This window comes from Erpetoichthys calabaricus, chromosome 13 (genome assembly GCF_900747795.2).
Source record: "Erpetoichthys calabaricus chromosome 13, fErpCal1.3, whole genome shotgun sequence".
NCBI classification, from domain to species: domain Eukaryota; kingdom Metazoa; phylum Chordata; class Cladistia; order Polypteriformes; family Polypteridae; genus Erpetoichthys; species Erpetoichthys calabaricus.
The window spans coordinates 144,779,855-144,803,719 of NC_041406.2; the positions used below are offsets into that span (position 1 = coordinate 144,779,855).

The 23,865-nt window shown below is 42.1% G+C and overlaps 1 protein-coding gene across 1 annotated transcript in view; it reads right to left on the minus strand.

Annotated features, from left to right (window-relative positions):
* Positions 1 to 1,958: 1,958 nt before the first annotated feature.
* The window catches only part of LOC114641883 (fibrocystin-L-like), a 98,490-nt gene continuing 76,583 nt past the window's right edge, over positions 1,959 to 23,865 (minus strand). Inside the window, exons 44-50 of the mRNA XM_028790906.2 lie at positions 22,828 to 22,995; positions 18,791 to 18,948; positions 16,897 to 17,032; positions 14,893 to 15,234; positions 7,243 to 7,394; positions 5,563 to 5,712; positions 1,959 to 3,206 (exon numbers count right to left, since the gene is read on the minus strand). Coding sequence (XP_028646739.2) covers positions 3,036 to 3,206; positions 5,563 to 5,712; positions 7,243 to 7,394; positions 14,893 to 15,234; positions 16,897 to 17,032; positions 18,791 to 18,948; positions 22,828 to 22,995 — 1,277 coding nt within the window. The 3' untranslated portion in view covers positions 1,959 to 3,035. The remainder of the gene's footprint in view (positions 3,207 to 5,562; positions 5,713 to 7,242; positions 7,395 to 14,892; positions 15,235 to 16,896; positions 17,033 to 18,790; positions 18,949 to 22,827; positions 22,996 to 23,865) is intronic.

Genomic DNA, 23,865 nt, shown 5'->3' on the forward strand with positions numbered 1-23,865 from the left:
GACTCCAAGGCTCTTTTATCTGAGATGACTTTCCATTCCAATTAGAAGCCAAACAATAACGTCCATCAAATTCATTTTTTTAGTTACCTTGTTGTACTACTTATCTAAGACAGGTTGAAATTGAAGTAATTAGCATTAGTGCTTACAGCTCATTGTGCCCATCCAGTTGTTATGTTTCTGTTACATACCATTTGGTATAGGATTTGTAAAAGCGGTGCTAATGTTTGTGATGCGCCATCTGTTGGATAGGTTTGGGAAAAGCAGTTTTGATCGTGTCACTTATTACACAGAGAGAAAGCAGTTTTCAAGCACCTCTTACATTTGTAGTCTGCAGTATCCACACAGCATTGTTAAAAACGCTTCATACCTTGAAGAAGTACCGCAAGTGAAAGAATGAAAAATATTATTAAGAACGTAGCAAAGTGCGGTGCCAGTGCATAGATAGATAGATAGATAGATAGATAGATAGATAGATAGATAGATAGATAGATAGATAGATAGATAGATAGATAGATAGATAGATAGATAGATAGATAGATAGATAGATAGATAGATAGATAGATAGATAGATAGATAGATAGATCATTCTTTACATTTATATAGTGCTTTCCCACTACTGAAGTGCTTCAGTGACAGGGGAGTCACTTCAACCACCACTAAGGTGTAGCACCCACATGGATGATGTGACAGCAGCCATTTTTTCTGCCAGTGTGGTCACCACACATTAGCTGCTAGGTAGTGGAGTGACGAGAGACAGTTATCCAGTTTGAGACAGGGGATGATTAGGGGGGTAGAATGACTAGGTCTTGGTGGGCATTTAGCCAGGACAGCCTACTCTTTATGAAGGAGATCCAGGGATATTTTATGACCACAGGGAGTCAGAACCTCAGTTTTACATCTCATCTAAAGGACAGCCCCATTTTATTAATCCCAGGGGGAAATTCACAAAAAAAATGCATGTGTCGCTTGTTAGGATTTCAGTTCCTTTCCGTGGCTGATTTTATGCCTCGCTATCGTAACATGTTTCCATGTTGATGGCTGTACCAATGCCTCTCTTTTATAGATTTTGATGCTCTCCTGTTTAAATAACACTCGTCCAAATCTTCTTGATGTTGCAGCCATTACCATAACAATAACTTATAAAAAAAGCAGAGCTGCACTCGTGTGCACAACGGACATCTTGCAGTCTCAGGTAAGGTAACACCTCCGTTACAAGTGCTTGAGGACTAATGTCCCCTTCTTTTTCATCCAATAGACCCGAGGACGAGTCCCACAACAATTTTTAACATCACCGCCTGTCTTCACTGGGAGGTCTCACCTCCCCTACCATAGGACCCATTTAAGGACTGATTATGCTGCGAGCTGACATTCACAGACGTCCCCACTTCTGATAAAGATGAAGTCCAAGGAGGAGACATTCAAGAAAAAATCTAAAGACTGGAAGAGCCAACAAAGCCCAGGCGTCACAGTGTGAGAGACGTCCGAGTATTCTCCTTGGACTTCACATTCGATTCTATTCTATTTATTTATATTAAATGAGGGGCCTGAACAAACCCCAAATCTTTTCTGGAACGGGCAATACTGGACTTTTTGTGCATAAGCCATCTATACTTATAACTACCAAGAGCGTGGAAGACGAAGAATACGCTGGTGTGACAACCCCATGGGGTGGGCTGGTTGAGACAGAAGCTGTTGGGTGGCACAGACTCTTCTATACATCCAACTGTCTCAGAGCTTACCCTGACATAGAACAGCTGTGTTACTTCAAATTCAAATTGAAATGTTTTCTGGAAGGATATCTTGTGTTTTACGTCTTGCAATTCCTTTTTTTTTTTTAATTTTTAATAGTCTGCTTGTTTTGGTTTTGCATGGCATTCTCGGGAAACGATGAGCCAGCGGGCGTTGGACTCGAATGGACTCGTCGTAAATGAATTAGACGAGATTATAATGCGTAAACATCAGCATAAACAGATTTATTAAAGTGCATTCAGATTCACAAAGCACAAATCATCTTCAGATCAGGAAGAAGAATCAAGTACATTACACAAATGATTAGTGTACCCATGTGCAGTAAGCATTCACACAAATATAATATTTATAACTAAATCATAACTAGGCTGGAAGCAAAACTCTGTAAAATAACGGATATATTTAAGAAATCATTCAATAACGCCTGCACAGATGAAACGATAACGATACGCCTTTCTTAAGTCTGCCGGGCCATTTATCCTTTGAACAACAGGAAGGTGAGCAGACCCAGAAGAGCAGCGATGAACGCGGGCCAGGGTCTCAACGGCGAGCTAGAGCCGCTCAATGGCGAGCTGGAGCTGCTCAATGGCGAGCTGGAGCCGCTCGGCGCTGTGCTGGTCGTGGTGCTCGTTGTGGTGCTGCTGGTCGCCAAAGGGGTCGCAGCATCAGTTGAGAGGGATCTGGACATCGACTCGATGTTGTTCATCGTGAAGACCATTATCACACTCTTTCCTGCAAGAAGAATTTTTAAAATACGTTTTGAAAACCAGATATAAACTAACAATTGATGCACCAATCTTTGAAATCTGAAAAAGAATTATTGCATTAAAAATAATTATTGCCTCATTATTATTACTAATATGTATGTTTGTGGCTATGAGGAGCTTTCGATTGATTTGCACTGGACAAATATGGGAAAGGTGTTAAGTGTCACACTGCAGCTAACTTTTTTTTTTTTCTCATGTTTCCTTATGGTGGAGAAGGAGGAGGAAACCCTGGAGGACCACTGAGGTAATGTCTGGTAAGATCAAAGCCCTACCCTTTGATCTACTGGGGATAACGAGTCACAGGTTACGCCGTGTAATCCGTTATCCCCTGCAACTACTATTTGTGAAATGTGACATCCTCACGGTACTCATTAAGTGACATGCTCTGTGACTAAAAGTCGAGTTGTGTGATGCTGACCTCGCTTCATGCGATCTTAAAGGATGTTCCTAGTTCTTTTCCTATGGCATCTTCTCTGTAAAGTGTGTACCCATCAACATGACAGCTTAGTGGCTGTGGTATTACAAGAGACACCTGCCTTTGACTGTGAGGTAAAGGTCCGTGTAATTTGCCCAGCAATCAGAAAACGGGATTGTGGTGTTCCCTTCAAGACCAGTAATGTACTGGCCACTTAGGTCTTTCAAAGTTGCTGTCAGGACAAAGGACGTCACTCCGACAGACACACAGGCACCCTGGAAAACAAAGAGGGAGCAATCAGGCTTCCATCATCTTTTTTTTTTTTTTAATAAAGTTTCAAAATGTATGCAATACAATAAACAGAGTCTAAACAAACATTGAGATACACAGCGTTATAAAGGTCTCACTATAAAATATAGCGTCTTCACAAAGTCTTCAGTCTCCTCACACATTTTATTATGTTGCAGCCTTGTGCTACGATCATTTCAATTCATTTTTTCTCTCATCAAGGAACACTCAATACCACGGAATGACAAATCAAAAACAGGATTTTAGGAATCTAAGCAAATCTATTAAAAATAAAGACTGAAATATCCCATTGACACCAGTAATCAAACCCTTTGCTTTGGCTCAGGTCTATCCCATTCGAGTGATCTACATTGAGATGTTTGGAGTCCACCTGTGGCCAATTCTAATGACTGGACTGACCAGGAAAGACCCACAGCTGTCTATAGAAGGACCTACAGTTAGAACATTAGAACAATCAAGACGAGAGCAGGTCATTTGGCCCCACAAAGCTTGCCAGTCCTGTCCCCTTAATTCTTCTCAAACAGTCGAGTTCTGAAGGTCCCTAAAGTTCTGCTGTCCACCACACTACTTGGTCACTCATTCCACTTTCTCTGTGTGAAGAAAACCTTCCTAAAGTTTGTGTGAAATTTACCCTTAATAAGTGTCCAACTGTGTCCCTGTGTTCTTGGTGAACGGTTAGTTGAACAAAAACCAAGTCATGTGGTTGAAACAACTGCCTGCAGAGCTTAGAGACAGGACTGTGTCGAGGCTCGGATCTCAGGAAGGTGGCAGAAGAAAGGTTTTGCAGCATTCGAGGCTTCCAAGAGGGCAAAAGCCTCCTTAATTCTTAAATAGAAGAACCACAGTTCATCCTACAGCTGGCCACCCAGCCAAACGCAACAATCATGGGAGAAGAGCCTTGGTAAGAGTAGTGACCAGAAACCCGAAGGTCACTCTGGCTGAGCTTCACCGAACCTGTGGTGTGACGGGAAAAACATCCAGAAGGACAATCACAGCTGCAACACTCCACCAATCTGGGCTTTATGACGACACATGAAAACCCAATTGGAGTTTTCAAGAAGGCACCTAAAGGACTGTGAGAAACAAGACTCTCTGGTCTGATGAAACCAGGATTGACCTGTTTGGCCTCAATTCTAGGCATCAAGTCTAGAGGAAACCGGGCACTGCTCATCGCTTGCATAATACTATTCCAATTGATGAAGCATGGTGGAGGTCATATCAGAGACTGGGGAACTAGATGAGTTTGAGGAAAAGCTGAAAGGAGCAAAGTACTGAGATGTTGGTAATGAAAACCTGCTGCAGCGCACTCTGGACAATAGACTGGGCTGAAGGTTCACCTTTTAAGAGGACAAAGCAAGGACAACACAGGAATGGCTTATGGACAACTTTGTGAATGTTCTTGAGTGGCCAAGCCAGATTCCAAACCTGAACCTAATCAAACATTGCAGAACTGACCTGAAAATAGCTGTCCACTGAGGGTCTCCATTCAGACTGACAGACATTGAGGGGATTTGCAGAGAAGAATGGCAGAAAGTCCCTAAATCCAGGTGTGTGAAACGTGTCGCATCAAACCTAAGAAGACTACAGGCTGGAATGGCTTTGAGTAAGTACTGAGTTAAGGGTCTGAATACTTGAGTCAATGGGATATTCCAGGTTTTTTATTTACTACAATATCTAAATTGGTCCTGTGTGGGTGTGACCCAGTGATGGACTGGTGCTTCATCCAAGTTTGATTCCCGCCTTGCAGTACTGTCAGGATAGAATTGGAATTGGAGTCAAGGTGTCTTTCATGTCTATCTGTCTATCTATTATATAGTGCCATTCATTTTTAATCAGTCTGTATGCATATAGTATAGTGCCTTTCACATCTATCTATCTATCTATCTATCTATCTATCTATCTATCTATCTATCTATCTATCTATCTATCTATCTATCTATCTATCTATCTATCTATCTATCTATCTATCTATCTATCTATTATATAGTGCCTTTCTATCTATCTATCTATCTATCTATCTATCTATCTATCTATCTATCTATCTATCTATCTATCTATCTATCTATCTATCTATCTATCTATCTATTATATAGTGCCTTTCTATCTATCTATCTATCTATCTATCTATCTATCTATCTATCTATCTATCTATCTATCTATCTATCTATCTATCTATCTATCTATCTATCTATCTATCTATCTATCTATCTATCTATCTATCTATCATGCCACTCATGATCCTACTTTCATTTTTATTGTTCTTGCCAATTCAAATCAGCCTTGCTTGTTTTCATCCTGACTCTCAGGCGTTATTTGTCTTACATTCTGGTCCACGGCCATAATGGACGGCTGCTGAAGTAGTAAACCTCCTTGCTGTCCCACGGTTGGCTGCAGGACAATCACCAGACTGGTCACAGTCGACAAAAAACTTGAAGTCGAATTGCCTCTCATTGTCACTGGTGCAGATGCCATCTAGAAAAAGAATGAAAAAGTGAAGTCAGGGAGACATACTTGCCTTCGAAGTGAAAGCCACCAGCCATATTTATGTTTGTCTGTAGACCAATCATTAACATGAAGTGATGTAGAGTTTCAGAAATGCACGACAAACTTAACACACTGCTTTGTGTTGTTCTGATTCAAAGCAGACACCATCGATGATTAATAATGAAACATTAATGTCCTCTGGCCAGGTGCCGTTTATTGCCACAAAGCATTGCGTGGCATATTTCGGGCCCTTTCTGTGTCTGGTGCCCGGTGTGCAGTCTGGTCAAGCATGTGCAGGGTGCCAAACTCAGATCACGGGGGGCCGAGGTTGGCTGTAGGCTTTCTTAAAGGGTGACCAGTTCCTTCTGTTGCTTTGATTTGAATTGTCTGACCTTCTAAGATTGAGATCTTCTAATTTTTCCCTTTAACCAGCAGCTAAACACTAATGAGGTGCAAAGCGAGGTGACTGATGTCCTGCTTAGCTGACCCCATTCACCCCCATGTGTGACGTCCTATTGCTGCTAGTGAAACGTCCTTCTTTTGCCTTCATTTTGATTGACTTGACTTTCCATCATAGAAAGTGAAGGTCTGGGAAGAAGTGGTCAGCTCTGTACAACAAAGTATTTGAATGGAAGCTTGCGGCAAAACTGAATGTGCACATAAATAAGACACAGAATGAAATAGCAGCTTTCATTAACAGAAAGATTTGGCTTCTCAGTAAGGAATAGTTGGAGTGAAAATGGTGTTGAGACCCCTGAATCAGCCGGTCATCTGTTGTCCCACTTTGCCTGTCTGTACTGTTTAGACATTGGCAAAGAAACAATGAAGGACTCTGAATTTGATAAGTAACTTTATTAAAATGGGGGCAAAAGAAGGACATTTCACTAGCAGCAATAGAAGGTCACAGAGCAAGCCCTTTAAGACCCCTGGCTTAGCAGATATGAACAAGGACTGGAACACCACAAAGCCGCGGGTTTACATTTTTGGCCTGTGCACATTTTACTAATCATCTTACTCTTTCTCTTTTCTCTAAAATGTAGAATTTCTATCTTTTAATTCTTTACCTCTTTATCAAGGTACACTCAGACAAAAGTTGAGCTAACTTCCTGTGCACGTCTCACCCACTTTAGAGTCTATGCAGTGTCACACACGTGTGCATACGAGGGGGGCATCTTCAAGGCTTCTGTGCTACCGGTAATTCCACATCAGACCACAGGTTGGTGCTGTCACTCACATCTTTCCCTCTTGTGTTCCCTGATCTGTCAGTCCCATCACTTCTGTTTTGGACCTAATTAAATCCACAAGCCAACCAGAAGCGGGCAGTCATAGCAGACTCGCGTCTGCACAGCACGTTTCATCCAGACAGTGCACGGGCACTATTCACTTTGTTGTTTTTATTAGCATTAAGTGGCGTTCACCCTGTGGTGCCTCGACCCTTCTCACATCGCCTTTGGCTTTCTTACAACACGTATTAAAGAAAAAGGTTATAAAGGGGGGTTTATTATGATCATCACATACCTCAGCCCATGCAGGAGTACCTGGAGTCGGTGGTGGCCTCGTGATGCTAGCAGATGTGACATTATACCCAACGGCTGCACTGAGGTTTCCAGCAATGAGTAGCTGTCCAACGGTATCCGCAATCTTTACCAGATCCTGAACTTGTAGCTGCCCTACAAGACAGAAACAAAGGATGAAATGGTGAAAATACATGTGTGTGGTCTCGAAGAATTGCAGTCAGCAAAACGATGTGAGGAAGAGATAAAAACAGGCACTTCGCAAGCTGTATTGTCAGCAAACTGAACAGTGAGAAAAATAGAAAATGTACAAATCACCATAGAACTGAAAAAGGAGTCAAAAATGAGAGTCAATATGACCACGATGCCAAAACCACAACGTATACCAAAGATCGTAGTCAAAAAGAATATCAAAAAGACACGCACAAGAAAACATTTTCTCTTTTTGACATCCAAATCATGGATAGTAAGGGGAGCATTGCACCAGGATTTAAATGATAATGAAGCCCCAGGACACGCGCCATCTGTCACTCATGAAAGCTTTGGGGGGGGGGGGGGGGGGTGTCTCTCACAGGTACTGGTTTGGGTTGTCACGGTGGGTAGAACAGTGCCACTGGCCTGCTTTCCATCTCCTCTGGAGTGGAGGAGGAGGACCCACCGGAAGACCAATGAGCAGGCCGCTGGTGTAATTACCACAAGCCCCGCCTCTTCCGGCCACCCAGATACTGTATATAAATCACTGCTCATCTAGGAGTCAGCATTCTCGCTGGGATCTGCTTTTAAAGAGGATGGAGCTTCGACTCTGAAGAATCATTTTTACAGGATCAGGTATGATAACAATAATCGTTATGCTATTTATTTATTTGGTTTGCACTTTGGGACATTAAACAGGGTGTCCGGCCAGAGAAAAGCTCTTTTCAGGTAGTTTTATTTATTTATTTATTTTTTTGCATCTCCTTTTTCTCTAAAAATATTGAATCTGTGTCACGTGAGTGAAAAAAATATTACCACTGAGCAGCAGTGTACAGAAATCTTCAAACAGGTAGCTCTCTGTTTAGCTCCCTCTCTCTCTGCCAGCCTAAAAGGTAGCTAACGGTGTTGGTGACTACACAATTACTATCCGAATTTAACTAATTTAATCACAAAAGTGTATGAAATTGAAGTATAATTATTATCTTTAAGCATTTACTCAATTGATTCCTGTTTGCTGTATCTTTGCCAACATATGCAAAGAACACAATATCACCATCCAATCAATGCACGACTTTATGGAGTTTTTCTCCCCAAAGGGTAACTATGTAGAACCTTTTTTGGGTGCCAGGAGTGAATATGAAGAGGGCAATCACTCCAGTCATAGGCGGTGGTGAAGAACAGGATGATACTTTTTGAGGTTTAAACATAAGTTTTAACTCTTTGAGGGCTGAATATTTTTTCCTCAGACACTCAGTTTTCTGAGAGGCACACAAAGCAATAGTTTTGCACATAAATCAACAGAAAACGTCTCTTGGTGTGGGCTGTAGCTGCTGTCGGCACGTGTTCTCTGTTTCTAGTGGCACAGGAGTGTGCGGCAGTCCGGCTGCCTGGCTATCAGAGTGTACCTCTTATTGTCGTAAGTGGCTGTCCTCCCAGGTGAATATTGCTGTAGGCACATCAGAACCCGGGCGGCACGGTGGCGTAGTGGTAGCGTTGCTGCCTCGCAGTAAGGAGACCTGGGTTCGCTTCCCAGTTCCTCCCTGCGTGGAGTTTTCATGTTCTCCCCATGTCTGCGTGGGTTTCCTCCCACAGTCCAAAGAGATGCAGGTTAGGTGCATTGGCAATCCTAAATTGTCCCTAGTGTGTGCTTGGTGTGTGTGTGTGTGTGTGCCCTGCAGTGGGCTGGTTCCCTGCCCGCGGTCTGTTCCTGCCTTGTGCCCTGTGCTGGCTGGGATTGGCTCCAGCATACCCCTGTGATCCTGTGTTAGGATATAGCGGGTTGGACAATGCCTGACTGACTGACATCAGCACCCCGATCAGCTGATGCCAGTACGTCAGTTTCATTTTCATCTCCAGATCACTTGCATCAAAATCAGAGTCCAACAAATCAGAGTCTGATTCAGTGATAATACACAAGACGCTATCCGCGGACTATTTTGCTTTGGTTGTTTGCTCGTCGCTACTCGTGCACGCACAGAGAATCAAATCAATGGAGGTAACTTTCCTTCAAGCAAAGACAGTCGAACTAAAACGTAACAGGGAGTTTTGTCTCCGTTTACTGCTGCTTACCGTCCTGTACCCCGGAATTTTGACTGAAGTCGACATCCGCTCTGGAAGAGTTAATATAAGCTCATTTGAGACATGCTTATACTTTTAATTAAATCAGATTTTACTAATGTGCTCAAGGCCAAGAGCTGCAGTCTTGCGTTAACCATTTAATTTCATTTTATTGCCAATTTCTCCTAAGCTATGCCAATTTAAGGGTTATTATCCTTACTGTTGTTACTGCTGAATAATTATCTACTAGCTGTGCTAGCCATCTAAGGTGGGTTGTAATCTATATTATAATCAAGGTAGACGTCAGCATTAATATTTGCAGTGTTCCATGTAATGCATATGTCTCTGTTGTATGGGATTTGTAATGTTTGTGGTGCTTCATCTGTTGGAAAGGCAATGCGTTTTATTATTAAAAGTGTTTGTGATGTGTCATCTGTTGGAAAGGTAATGTGTTTTATTACTAAAAATGTTTCCATCTTTTGGAATAACACAGACATAGCAACCAGACTGACACACAGATGCTTATCCTGTTATTAACGTGGATGTTGTGGACCTTTTTGGTCACATGACACAAGGTCACATGATGTGTTATCATATCCAGCAAAACTTCTAATACCCCAGTATTGGATCCTTTCTTAAAAAAGACTTTGCAGAAGTCATAATTAAGGGTAAGAAACCCAAGAGAGCAATGGCGACTTCTACATTGAATTCTTTTTTGTTTATAACTTCATGTTTATTTTTTGTGTTCCAGTTCTGTTTTTTTGTTGATTTAGTTTTGCCTCTTCTGGTGTTAAACTTCTTGTCTGTTCCCTGACTACAAATTTGCTGCCTCCTTATGAATGGTGATGATCTCTGGAGACTCTTCCTATGAAGTCAGTAGATGGATTGGGAGAGCATGGGGGTTCATGAGGTTGCTTGAAAGGGGTGTGTGGCCCTCCCGATATCTCTGCAAAAGGAAGAAGGTCCAAGTCTTTAGAGTCCTGGTGCTCCCTGTTTGTGAGACACGGACGCTATCCAGTAACCTGAGACGAAGACTGGACTCTTTTGGTACTATGTCTCTCTGGGGAATCCTTGGGTGCCACTGGTGTGACTTTGTGTTGATCATGGAGTCCCAAATGAGGCACATGGCCTGCATTTTGTGGGAGCGTCAGTTATGGCACTATAGCCATGTGACACAATTACCCGAGGGTGATCCAGATCATTGTTGAGCACCCAAGTGGCTGGACCAGGCCAAGGGGACACCTACGTAACCCCTGTCTGCGGCAGATAAAGGGTCATTTCCAGAGGGTGGGACTGGACCGCATGTTTGCCTGGGTGGTTGCCAACCAGGATCCCGAGCTGTTTTGTTGTGTGGTGGTTGCGGCAACACGCTGTACCAGTGCATGATCCCCAACCTGACCTTACCCGACCTTATGAATGCAATCCACCACTCAGTTTTCTACACACTCAAGAAATATTTCTGAACACCAAGACCTTTCCAGCTGTTCTCAATAGTTCTCTTTCCCTCTATTATGATCTCTGATTTTCAAAAAATGACTGTGCAAATTCTAGGAGAGCTTTGGGCTAATTATATATTGATTATAGCATTTTGACAAACAGAAATTCCAAATCTGAGGTTTGTTTTTGTGGTTTTGCACCTTAACAAACTTTTAAATGTATTTACATTTTGCCATAACACCATTTTTGGGGAATTCAATGCCATGATGCATCCAACAGGTGTTCACAGAGGTTGTGAGCCTAACCTCGTTAGGTTAAGGATTTAAAGGATGGCTTTTTAGAACATTAGAATAATCAAGTTGAGAGCAGGCCATTCAGCCCAACAAAGCTTGCCAGTCCTATCCACTTATTTCTTCCAAAAAAACATCAAGTCGAGTTTTGAAAGTCCCCAACGTCTTACTGTCCACCACACGACTTGGTCACTTATTCCAAGTGTCTATCGTTCTTTATGTAAAGAAAAACTTCCTAATGTTTGTGTGAAATTCACTCTTCACAAGTTTCTGTGTCCCCGTGTTCTTCATGAACTCATTTTAAAATAACCGTCTCGATCCACTGGACTAATTCCCTTCAAAATTTTAAACACTTCAATCAGGTCACCTCTTAATCTTCTTTCAATTAAAACTGTAAAGGCTCAGATCTTTTAATTTTTCCTCATAACTCATCCCCTGTAGCCCTGGAATCAGCCGAGTCGCTCTTCTCTGGACCTTCTCTTGTGCTGCTATGTCCTTTTTTAGCCTGGAGACCAAAACTGCACACATGACTCCAGATGAGGCCTCACCAGTGTATTATAAAGCTTGAGCAGAACCTCCTGTGACTTGTACTCCACACGTCAAGGCGCTTTATAACCTGACATTCTTAATGGCTTCTCAACATTGTCTGGAAGTCGATAGCTTGGAGTCCACTATGACTCCTAAATCCTAAAATTCTTGAGTCGCCCTTTATGTGAGTTTTATGGATAAGCCTTGAAAGACTGTTGTTTTCTGTTTCTCTCTTTTAACAAATCCTTGCTCTTGTCAAATTTTTGATCGACTTTTGGTTTTTGAGGAAAGAAGCACTTTGAGCTACATCATTTGTATGAAAACGTGCTATATTAATAAATATTAATAATAATAATACATTTTATTTATACAAGGCGCCTTTCTAAGCACTCAAGGACACCGAACAAACAATAAAAAAGCACATTATAAACAAAACTGAAAACATAAAAAAATACAGAAAGTATAAAATGTTGTTGGACTTAAGTGCAGCATTTGACACCATCGACCATTCTATTTTACTGCACAGGCTAGAAAATGATGTTAGGCTTACAGGCACCGTGCTCGCTTGGTTTAGTTCTTATTTATCAAATCAATTCCAATATGTACAGAAATGTGCTGACAGGACTCCATCATTATACACAGAAGTTCAATATGGTGTCCCGCAGGGCTCAGTACTCGGACTGTCACTGTTTTCACTTTACATGCTTCCACTGGGATCTCTCATTAGGAAACATCATGTTAACGTTCACTCATACGCAGATGACACCCAGTTATACCTTTCATTTAGATCAAATGAAGTTTCTCCGATGTTGTCTTTAATTAGTTGTGTTAGTGAATTAAAGGAGTGGATGAATGAGAACTACTTGTCTTTAAATACAGATAAAACAGAGATGTTAATTGTTGGAGGGAATGACGCTGATCATAACAATATTTTGTCATCATTTAACTCAGTTGGAATCCCAATTAATTTTACTAAATCAGCCCGCAATCTAGGAGTTATCTTTGACTCTAGTATGTCATTTAAAGCGCATATTACAAAGTTGTCCAAAACATGTTTCTTCCATCTTAAAAATGTTAGGAAATTAAGGCGCTTTTTAAATAAACAGGATTCTGAGAAATTAATTCATGCATTTATCTCTAGTAGGATTGACTACTGCAATGCGGTGTTCACTGGATGTTCAAACTGTTCTTTATACAGCCTCCAGTTAATCCAAAATGCAGCTGCGAGAATTATTACAAGAACAAGAAAATACGAACACATAACTCCAGTTCTTAAATCCTTACACTGGCTCCCGGTTAAGTTTAGGGCAGATTTCAAAATCCTCCTTTTAACATATAAAGCATTAAATGGCCGAGGTCTGGCTTACTTGTCTGAACTTATCATGACTTACAAACCAGAGCGCACACTAAGATCTCAAGATGCCGTTCTGCTTATGGTTCCAAGGATTAATAAAATAACAGTGGGAGGTCAAGCTTTTGTTACAGGGCCCCTAAACTGTGGAGTGGTCCGCCTGCTACTATAAGAGATGCCCCTTCGGTCTCAGCTTTTAAATCCCGGCTGAAGACTCACGACTTCAGTTTAGCACACCCTGACTAGAGCTGCTGATTAACTGTACAGACTGCATCTCTGTTGTTAGTCATTAGCACTAAAACAGAAGTAACATGAGAGTTATAATTGGATACTAACCCTCACCTATTCTGTTTCTCTTCTCGGTACTCAAATGTGGCACTTGGTGCCACAGCCCACCTGCCAAGTTGTTTTGCCTGCCTAAGGAAAAGTCATCCCTGATGGAGGATCGCAGGAATTGTGGGAAAGAGGGGTCCTTTCATCGGATTGGATGTCCCAGCACTGTTTCAGCCAAGGAATGGCCAAATGGGGGAGGCAGCTTGATGGATGAGGTCTCCAGGACTCTAAAAATATCCAAATCTTATTATGTGATATCATCTACTGTTAAATTCTGCTCCGTACTTCTAACATTTTTATTTTTTTTACTTCTAAAAAAAAACAAAAAACTTTTTATTTTATACTGTATTGAGGATTTGTTCTGTTCTGTGTATTGTATTGTATTGACCCCCTTCTTTTGTCACCCACTGCACGCCCAACCTACCTGGAAAGGGGTCTCTCTTTGCCTTTCCGGAGGTTTCTTCCATTTTTCCCTACTAGGTTTTTTTTTTGGGAGTTTTTCCTTGTCTTCTTAGAGAGTCAAGGCTGGGGGGCTGTCAAGAGGCAGGGTCTGTTAAAGCCCATTGCAGCACTTCCTGTGTGATTTTGGGCTATACAAAAATAAACTGTGTTGTATTGTATAAAAGTGAAAACCAAACAAAGCCACTGTAATCATAAAGAAAAAAAACATTTTAAACAGATGAGTTTTAAGTTTACATTTGAAAGTTGAAAATGATTCGATATTTCTAAGCTCAGTAGGTAGTGAGTTCCAAAACGGCTGAATGCTCCGCTCCCCATGGTGGTTAGACGAGCGAGAGGGACGGTCAGGTGGATGGAGAAAGAGGATCTAAGGTTACAGGAGGGAATGGCAACATGAAGAAGCTTGGACAGATTTGGTTATGAATGGCCTTAAATGTTAACAGCAGAATTTTAAAATCAATTCAAAACGTAATCAGGAGACAATGACGCTGCTTTCCAGACCGGAGTAATATGGTGAATAGACGGGTTCGAGTAATGATGCGAGCAGCAGAATTGTGGACCATCTGAAACTTTTGAGAGATTTATTAGAAAGACCAAAGAGGAGAGAATTGCAATAGTCCAGACAAGAAGTAACAATACTGTGAACAAGAATGGCAGTGGTATGGATAGTGAGGAAGGGGCGGATGTGATTAATATTATGTCGGACGGTGGAAGTAAGCAGATCGCATGATGTTATTAATTTGAGATTGGAAAGATAGAGTCCTGTCGAGGATGACACCCAGACTCTTGACCTGTTGTTGTTTTGCCTTTCCAGTTTTGGATCTTTTACTCTCATTTCTAGTATCTGATTTTTCTGATCATGTTCCAAGATTGTTTGAAAGAATGGACTGACTTTTATTTTTAGACCTCGACTATTTTGACTCTGCGTTTCTCCCGCTCCTTTCAGGGCAGTATATGCCGGATCGAGGAGATCTTTCTGCTATGAAAGGCAAACCCCTCCACATACCTGCAGTTGGCGTCTGAGTGGCCTGTTGACTCGGCGGCTCTGCTATCACCAGGTTCACAGTCATCCCAGTATCACGCTTTCGCCGGCTACTCGCTCGAACTATTTTGGTGATGCGTATCTTGCTTGCAGGGATCTTCAGGAAAGCAGCTAAGTTTTGGATAATGTGTGGACCAAAAAACTGATCAACAGTCATGAAGGGCATATTGAATGAAATAAAGAGAAGTGGTGATGTGCGGACCATAATGGGAGTCGAGCCTCGGACTAAAATATTTAGCATTTTGTAGTCGCTGTCAAAGTAATTCGATCCAGAAATCGTGGAATTCATTTGAGGAACAAACTGATCTAAAAAAAAATAAGGAAAGTCACAGTTAGTGTCACTGAATTATGAGTGACGGTCATGGAGAGTTACAGGTGAAAACACACATTAAACTGTAATGGAGGTTATAAGGCTGCAAGGAGTTTACGAGAGCATAAAAACACATCTGTTGTCACTGATTTGTCACCCCAAACATTTTATAAAAGTTACAAAATCCTGTTGAATGGTTTTGTGATGTGCTGACACACCTAGGATTCTGCGCCCTAAATGTCCTCCACATGTGGGACACAGCCCTGAGACATTACCGCGTCCACAGACACCAGCGATGAAGAACTCTGTCATGGCAGGGCCTGGTCATATTTAAATGGGATGGTAATGCATCAGGGGGCACACTCACATACGTAGCTTTCTCGGAGTATTCCAGGTTCTTCTAAAGTTTAGCCTGTGAAGCTTAGCTCAAGTGGTGAGTCCGAATTGTCCCGGTGTTCTTTCATGTGTGCCATGAGATGGACTGGCCTCCCATTCAGGGATGGCTCTTCTCTTGAATTACATCAACTTTATGAATCCTAAGGGGAAATTTGATTCGGACTCACAGGCAAAATAATACATTCAATCAATAGAAATATAGCTAAACCTTAATTAAATAATAAATGTGTATTTTGCAGAAATTGCAAATCAAATAAGTATTTACTCTGGGATGTTGTGAAGAAGCACTGATTTGCCCGATAGCAGTGGGCAGTGAAGACCTCCGGAGGCTCCTCTTAGTACACTGTGGAGGACTGAGCCCATGGTTCAAAATGCTCCAAGAGGGCACCACCTGGAAGGGATTTTTCCTGATGGCATCCAATGTTGCCACCATCCTCTTCTCCACAGCTTGCAGTTTGTCCAGGGTTAGCCCTTGTGATGGAGTAGCCGTTCCTGAGAAGTTTGTTCAGTCAAGTTTCAAGCGCTGGTATTGTACTGGAAGTTTGTTGCATAGAGGGTGAATGGTAAAGGAGACAGGACAGTTCCCTGAGGTGCCCCAGTGTTACACACCACCATTCCTGACAGACAGGTCCCTGAGCCTCACAAACTACTTTCTATTGGTCAAGTTGTCCATGATCCAGGAGACTGTGGGGTCATCAAGACGCAAAGCCTTGAGCTTTTTCCCCAGCTGCACTGGAAACCTTAAAGAACATGAGGCTGACTGTAATGCCGGCTTCGTCCAAGAAGGAGTAGACTCAGTGAAGCATGAAGATCAGAGCATCCTCCACACCTGTCTGCGTCTGATAGGCAAACTGTAGAGGATAAAGGTGTTCTAAACCAGGGATTGTAGCCATTTTAGGACCAGCCACTCACAGGTCTTCACGATATATAAAGTATGAACAACTGGTCTGAAGCCCTTGGCATCACTGGAATGCACTTTCTTTGGCACGGAGGCCACACAAGCTGATTTCCACAACTGGGGAACCTTCTGTACGCTCACGGAAAGGGAGAGCTCTTGTGCCTGGTAATATGAAGTCAGGCTTATGGGATTATAAAGGTTAGTCGGATAGATATGGTAGCCAATGGTGAAGCCCACCATTTCCCTTTTCATACTGCATCTCCCCAACTTATGCCTTGTGTGGTGGCAACATGGGTATGTATACTGAAAAAATGACAGTCAGTCACACTAACAACATTAAATGAGAGGGCACTTTGACACCTACCAGTATAAGTCGGGGCGCTGAGAGTGTAATCGGTGTGATTGCTGTTCCATACCGCATTAGTCGGAGCAACCAGTTGATTATTGGCGTAAACGTCTAAGCGCTGAGGATTTGAGTAAAATATGGCCACACGCACAGCCTGGACATAAAAAAAGAAACAATTTCCAAAATATAGTTATACTGCATTATAATAATAAAGAATACAATATTCATGCTTTCCATCGGCTACCAAGGGGTGTCATTTCATTGGCACGACAATGCCAGGAGAAGGACACCAGAGTGATCACTCTCCACTACAATTGAGAGTAACAGAATAAAAAAAACTTTACATGCCAGTGTAGGTGGCCATCAGTCACCTAGGGGTGGTCCACCATAATAGTGCATGTGGGTCACTGAAAGTAAGCAGCTGAAGACAGCAGAAAAACGTGACAGGTGGAGAGAGCAGGCCCTGGAGAAAAAAGCAAAACTATTAGACCCAGAAAGTGACAGCTAAGGCTTTACTGGGGAAAGGTGGGACTCTAATGGGATACCTGAGCCCAGAAACTACCAAAGAAACCTGGTCCATTCACAGAGAGGGGGCTTCTAATGGAGGTGATGCATGGGTGGTCCTGCAATTATAATACAGGAGTCCCCTATCTCGACGAGTGGTCTAGGCAGCTTTATGATGCTTCAGCTGAAAAACTCAGCATGTCTGGTGGGGTGACATTAGTCTGTTTCAACTTCTAAGAAGGAATATTAATCAAGTCATATATTTTTATGTATTGTAATTGCAGGACCACCCATGCATCACCACCATTAGAAGCCTTCTCTCTGTCAAAGGACCAGGCATCTTTGGTAGCTTCTGGGCCCAGTTATCCCATTAGAGTCCCACCTTTCCCCAATAAAGCCTTTGCTGCCACTTGCTGGGTCCAATAGTTTACATTTTTTTCTCCAGGGGCTTCTCTCTCCCCCCTCTCAAGTTTTTCTGGTGTCTTCAGCTGCTTACGTTCAGGGAACATCACAGGGAAGGCCAGGTTGGAGCCCCACTGTTAATTCTTTATGACTTGTTGTTCCTCACTTGACCACAAGTGAAAGGAGTAGAACTGTCAGCATTGGGGCGGAAGTGATGTCATGGTACCTCGCGACTCTCTTCCTCCATCCGCAGGGCGGAAAAGGAAAGGTTGTTAGTGTAATGGGCTTGAATTCAGTGTTTTAAAGAAAAGACAAAATTCCTGGAAATTTCTGCTACAGGTTATTGTTGATGGCTATCTCCAGGATATAAATATTTACCTGTCTTGCAAAAGAGTCACCTGCTTTGAATAATCAGACCGCTTTGATTTAGTATCTCATCCACACACAATGTGGTGATACAGAACTGCCTGCTTCCTTTGAAAATTAGCGAGTTCTGAGGACATTGGTTTCTAATCAGGTACTTCTTGATAGCTGACAACAACACTGTTGTTGAACCAAAGTAAATGTTTTTACACTGTTGTTCTGCAGAGGAAATTGTCATGCACCATTGTTTAACTGATCGTCATGTTATCTATGCAGAGACTGAAGCATTTATATATTTCTGGGTAAATGAGAATAAAGTAGAACAGAGAAGTCTGGTCTGAGACTCGTGACTGCTGCCTGCATCTTTTATGCTTTTTCACCATATTGCTGTGGCTACACCCTGATAGATAGATAGATAGATAGATAGATAGATAGATAGATAGATAGATAGATAGATAGATAGATAGATAGATAGATAGATAGATAGATAGATAGATAGATAGATAGATAGATAGATAGATAGATAGATAGATAGATAGACACTTTATTGAAATTCAAGATGATATGCCATGTTTGCGAGGAAAAGAAATCTTTGACTTGGACAATACCAAACTTAATTTTTCAAAACTGGTGAGCGGCCTACCTTGGAGTTGTCAGCATTTAGCAGCATCAGTCGAAGAGACTGAGGAGAGGTGCTTGTGAAGTAAACCGAAAAGGATTTGTTGGTGGCCACAATGGTGTGGAACGTTGAAAGCCTTCGGTAGCAGCTGTAGCCCGTACACCAGCTGTGATCTTCGGGACCTGAAAACAAAAGAGCACAGCGAGATACAGCAGGTTTGAATTTTTGGAAATGTGGCGCCAACAATAAATACTTCTTAAATGAGAAAGAAACAACCCCTGGAGGTTTCCCAATCAAATGAATAAGGAGCTACCACTGAAATTTGACCTTCTTGTAATATAAAATGCATTTCATATTTCAGCACTGTAACTTTAAATTATTTAAAGCAATACACCACCCACAAATTGTATTATTTTATGTGTTACTTATTCCAAGGAGTTTGTACTGGTGGCATAGAAAAACATCTAAATCTCATGTTTTTGTGGAGAACAGAAATAGTAAAGTTTCTGATTGAACAGGATCCAATCGTGATCAGTACAGGGCAACGGCAAACAATATTAAAAATGTCCATTAAAAAAAAAGTGTCACGTAATTAGTACATCAAGTCATGCAGTTGTATGTTCACTACGTGCAAAATGCAGGCGTTTTTTTTAAAGTAACTGAGTAACTCCGTAAAATGAAAGTGGCCCACCAACATGAAATCCCTTTGAAATGAAGACAGGACTCTTGACCAATCCTTATGTTTTTTACTTTCTCATATACGTCCAAAGATTCAATATCGAGATGTTGATGAGTCTTGATGTTTTATACCTCCCTGAGTCCGAAAATACCATTTTTGGACTGATGTCTCTGTGTGCGTATGTGTAAACACGATAACTTGAGTTCGCTTTCACTTAGGTCAACCAAATTTTGCATACAAGTATTAGGTACAAAACATAGATTTCTATCAGCTTTTAACCAGAAATGGTACTTTACCTTTTATTTCTAAATGGTGTTTCGGGAAGATTTCAATAGCGTGGGATGATCTGAGGTGTTACAAAGCATTGCCTTTTGCTCCCTTCTCAAGTTCAAAGTTCCATTATGGATTTTTTTGGCACAGATTTCTGATCTACCATCAGTTTGTAAACTGGACTCCGGGTTTAATCTCAGACTCCAGTTTATTTTGCATCACTTCCATCGCCATTTTGTTTTTCCTGTGCTACTGTCGCTACAACATAATGATGGTTGCTGAGGAGTTTGGTCTTGGAGGTTGCATAACTGACATCATTCAAGTGCCGCAATGAAGACAGGGGCTTTAGACGTGTCTGAGTGTGCGGATAAACTAAACATAGCCCCTTTTGTGACTTTGTGACGTGTACAGTAACACTACTTATATTTCCCGGTTCCTGATTTTTGGCTTCTTTTTCTTAATATGATTCATAGCTTACAACTTTTAATAAAATGAAGAATAAGTTGGATTCCTGGTTGTGACTTTCTGGCGGTTTAACATTTCCCATCCTGTTTGCCTTTTCTACAGTAGTCTGAAGCATGACAGAGAAATGCTGCTGAAATTCTTTCTGACTTTTCTTTCTGAGATTTTGTTTAGGTTTTGCTTTCTTATAGTTAAAATATTTCCTTGTCTTTTACCCGATGCAATTTTGTTTATTATGGATTTCAATATTGTGTGTCGCAGCTGTGCATCTACAGTAAGCTGCTGTTAAAATCAAACCAGATGTGTGCCCGTGCGACGCCACCATCACAATGGGTTGAAAGGTCAGCGTCATGCACTGCCTAGTCATCTCAGATTGGACCGTGATTGTGAGGTTTAGTGTGTGCGTCTGATTTACTACTTCACGGTGTCACATGCGCGTGAATCAGGGGCCTTTTCAGATGCTTCTAAAATAGTTGCAATTCCACCCCGAGCCACAGGATGGAGTCTGTCATTCACACCTTTCCCTCTTTTGTCCTCAGAAATGAAGACCAGAGCCTTGAAGAAAACTGAAGTCACTTCCGACACCACCATCTGTAGTAAGGCACCATGCAACCCCCTAAGATGAAGGAATGAAGACGGGTGCCTCGGCCGTCCATGAGTCCAACATCATCAAAGACAGCTGACTTAAGAACATTTATGTTAGGTAGAAAGCCCAGTGGGGGCTGGCAGGGTGGTCTTTTTGTGGCCTTGGAATCCCTGCAAATTTTGATTTTATTCTGCAGTCTAACTGGAGTTTTTTTTGGTTTATTTGTTTGTTTTCTGTTGCCTCTGACCTTACTGTTTTTTGTTACTTATTCTTTGATATCATTGCCCTATTCGTATTTGTTTCACTTTTCACGTAACTTTCTGTTTGTCATCTTGTAAAGCACTTTGAGTTACAGTCTGTGTATGAGAATGCGCTATAGAAACAAATGTTGCTGTTGTCGTTGATTTTTTTCGTACTTGATGAATGTTCTTTTCTAACCACTTGGTAACAAATCCATTTACCTGTAGATGATTGTTTCACCTTCTGGTCCTCAGTAAGGTATCCTCCGCTTTGTGCAAGCACAATACCCTGGAGATTTCCATTCTTGAATGACCATGATGATTTCTGTGCCCACCACATCTCATCTTATACTGCCCGGGACCTCGGCCAGATGTGCAAAGCTGGAAACTAACATTAAAATGGCAGACTTGCTGCAATTCATTGTCACCATTTAACTGAGCTACATTTCATGGGACGTTTGGCGAAACCACAAGTATCGAGCAGTCACAGGGGTACATGGAGAGCCTGAACAAATATGTGGGCTTGAGCTTCAAGACAGGGGGCTACCAGACATCAGGACTGTGCTGCTGCCCTACGCACAAGTGCTTCCCAAAATGCTGTGTGATGGACGGCCGGCGGTTCAGTCCGGCCGGGACATCCCTGAGAGAAAAGAATGTAGGAAGGCAGCCTTTTCAGGGTACTGCATCCCCCGGGACGCTAGGTGGCAGCACCCCTGGACGGAAACGGTTCCCCGGATTCCCACAAAGCATCCTGGGACGTGGAGTCTGTTTCCTCAGCCCTATTGGGTGCCGTGGGTGCCGCCAGGGGGAGCTCACAAAGAACCTGGGGACTCCTACTATTACAACAACCCGGAAGTACTTTGGAGTCACGAGGACGAAAGCCCGCAGTACTTCTGGGATACTTAAGAAAAGATGATGTGGTGTTGAACCCGAGAGAAACACTTCAGGGTTATGGAGTATTTAAAGGACTGATGAAGACCCAGCAATGGGAGCCGGAGTTGGGAGGTTGGGTGACTAAGCTGCTGGGAGTGGAGGATTGATTATTGTATTGATTATTGGAGAATTGTGGCGAGTGTGGTGCTTTGTGTACTTTATTTGAAGAAAATAATTAAAGAATTCTTCTTAGTGCTTTTAAACGTGTGTCCTGGACATCTGTCTGGTCAGTTTAACGGGGAAACAGAGCCTCTAGCGTCAACAGCTGTTAGATGAGTGGTCAGGCCTAACCGGCATATCTTCATCGCTTTCAAATGATTGATACAAGTTAATAAGCAACTGATCTCGCTTACATGGACATTGTCATTGTTATTCCCCCATGCCTGAAGCACTGAGCTCTGTTCTGTAGCCCTTCTGTAATCATTAACTCCACATTACAGGGTGAGTCAAAATTATGTTAACATTTGAATGGTGGAAACAATTTATTCACAAAACATACTTCATATGTGCCAGATGATACACAGGAGTGTCTCAACCTGTTTGCCATCAGGTTCAACACACAGAAACCAACGAGCAACAGTACCATTTAAAGCCCGGACACACATTTCGCAGGGAATAGATGATACCATAGTCCATATTCTGTCCTTCAGGTCATTGATATCATGAACTTTCCTGCTATACACCATACCCCATAACCAGAAATCACAGGGTGTCAAATGAGGGGAGTGTGGAGGCCATGGCAATGGTCCACCACAACCTATCCATCAACCTGGCAAGGTCTGGTCGAGATACAAATAATCCATTAGTGTTAACATAATTCTGACTCACCCTGTATTTACTTTCATTTCTGTTTCTGTATGGTGATTTTCATAATTTTCAAAAAGTTTATTACCATTGAGCAGGTCCACATAGCCGTCTGCAAGCACTGCCAGCGGAGAGAGTCGTCGGGTCTCCGTGTCGCTGTCAAGACTTTCGATCACCAATATCTCATAGTCGAGAGTGAAGCACTTGTAGCTTTGCCAGCTTGGCATGTAAGTGCAGCTGGGGTCTCTGATTACACCTGCAACAAGAGGAACATGTCACACACTACTTGTGAATTGAATGTGTCCTTCAAACCGTAGTCCAGTTTTACAATTATATAATATTGGCTTGCAAAACTGTTACTTTATTACTGCTAATTTGAAATCATAATATTTGGGAAGTGGTTAATTTATTTATTTATTTTTTCTCACAAACCAATTTTGCCTTTCTTAGCATCTCCGAAACCCAGGTCATAGCATTCTGCCTTGGAGAATCGCCGGTCAGCAGTCAGGGCAGAGCAATGTCAATCACTTGAGCTGTCCAAGGCAGCCCAACACAAGGTGCTTAACAAAACGTACGAGACCTTTTCTCACTGAATATGATTTGTGAATCACCAAACGGCTGTACAGTATGTATTAGGGTGACTGGCACAGGTTCCCTTTGTACCATTGGACCCCTTGTTGCCATTGAATTTGGCAATGTTACTGTATGTTATGTCAGTAATTCCAAGTACATTTTTTTATTTTTCCAAGTGCTGCCATTAGACTGGAATGCTTAGCCCTGTTTAATTCTTCTGGGTGAGAAGTAAAAAAGCAAATTGCAATTGTCACTTGCATTGGTGACACTGCCTCTCACAGCTGATGGTCCCCCCTGAGGCAGCAGAGGAAAGTCAGCAACTCAGGACCTCGGGATCAAGTAGCAGAAAATCAGAGAAATCTCACTCAGCCAAGTCTTCTAGCTGACGAGAGTATTGTGCGACAGCAAGAGTCCGCTCTGCCATTTAAGGGTAAGAGGCAGGACTGAGCAGATAGCAGTCATGGCCAGGAGATGAGCCAAAAACCAAGTTGCGTAACAATCTGTGGTCAAAAGTCAGGAGATCAAAACAAAGTAAAAATATCTAACCAAGCAT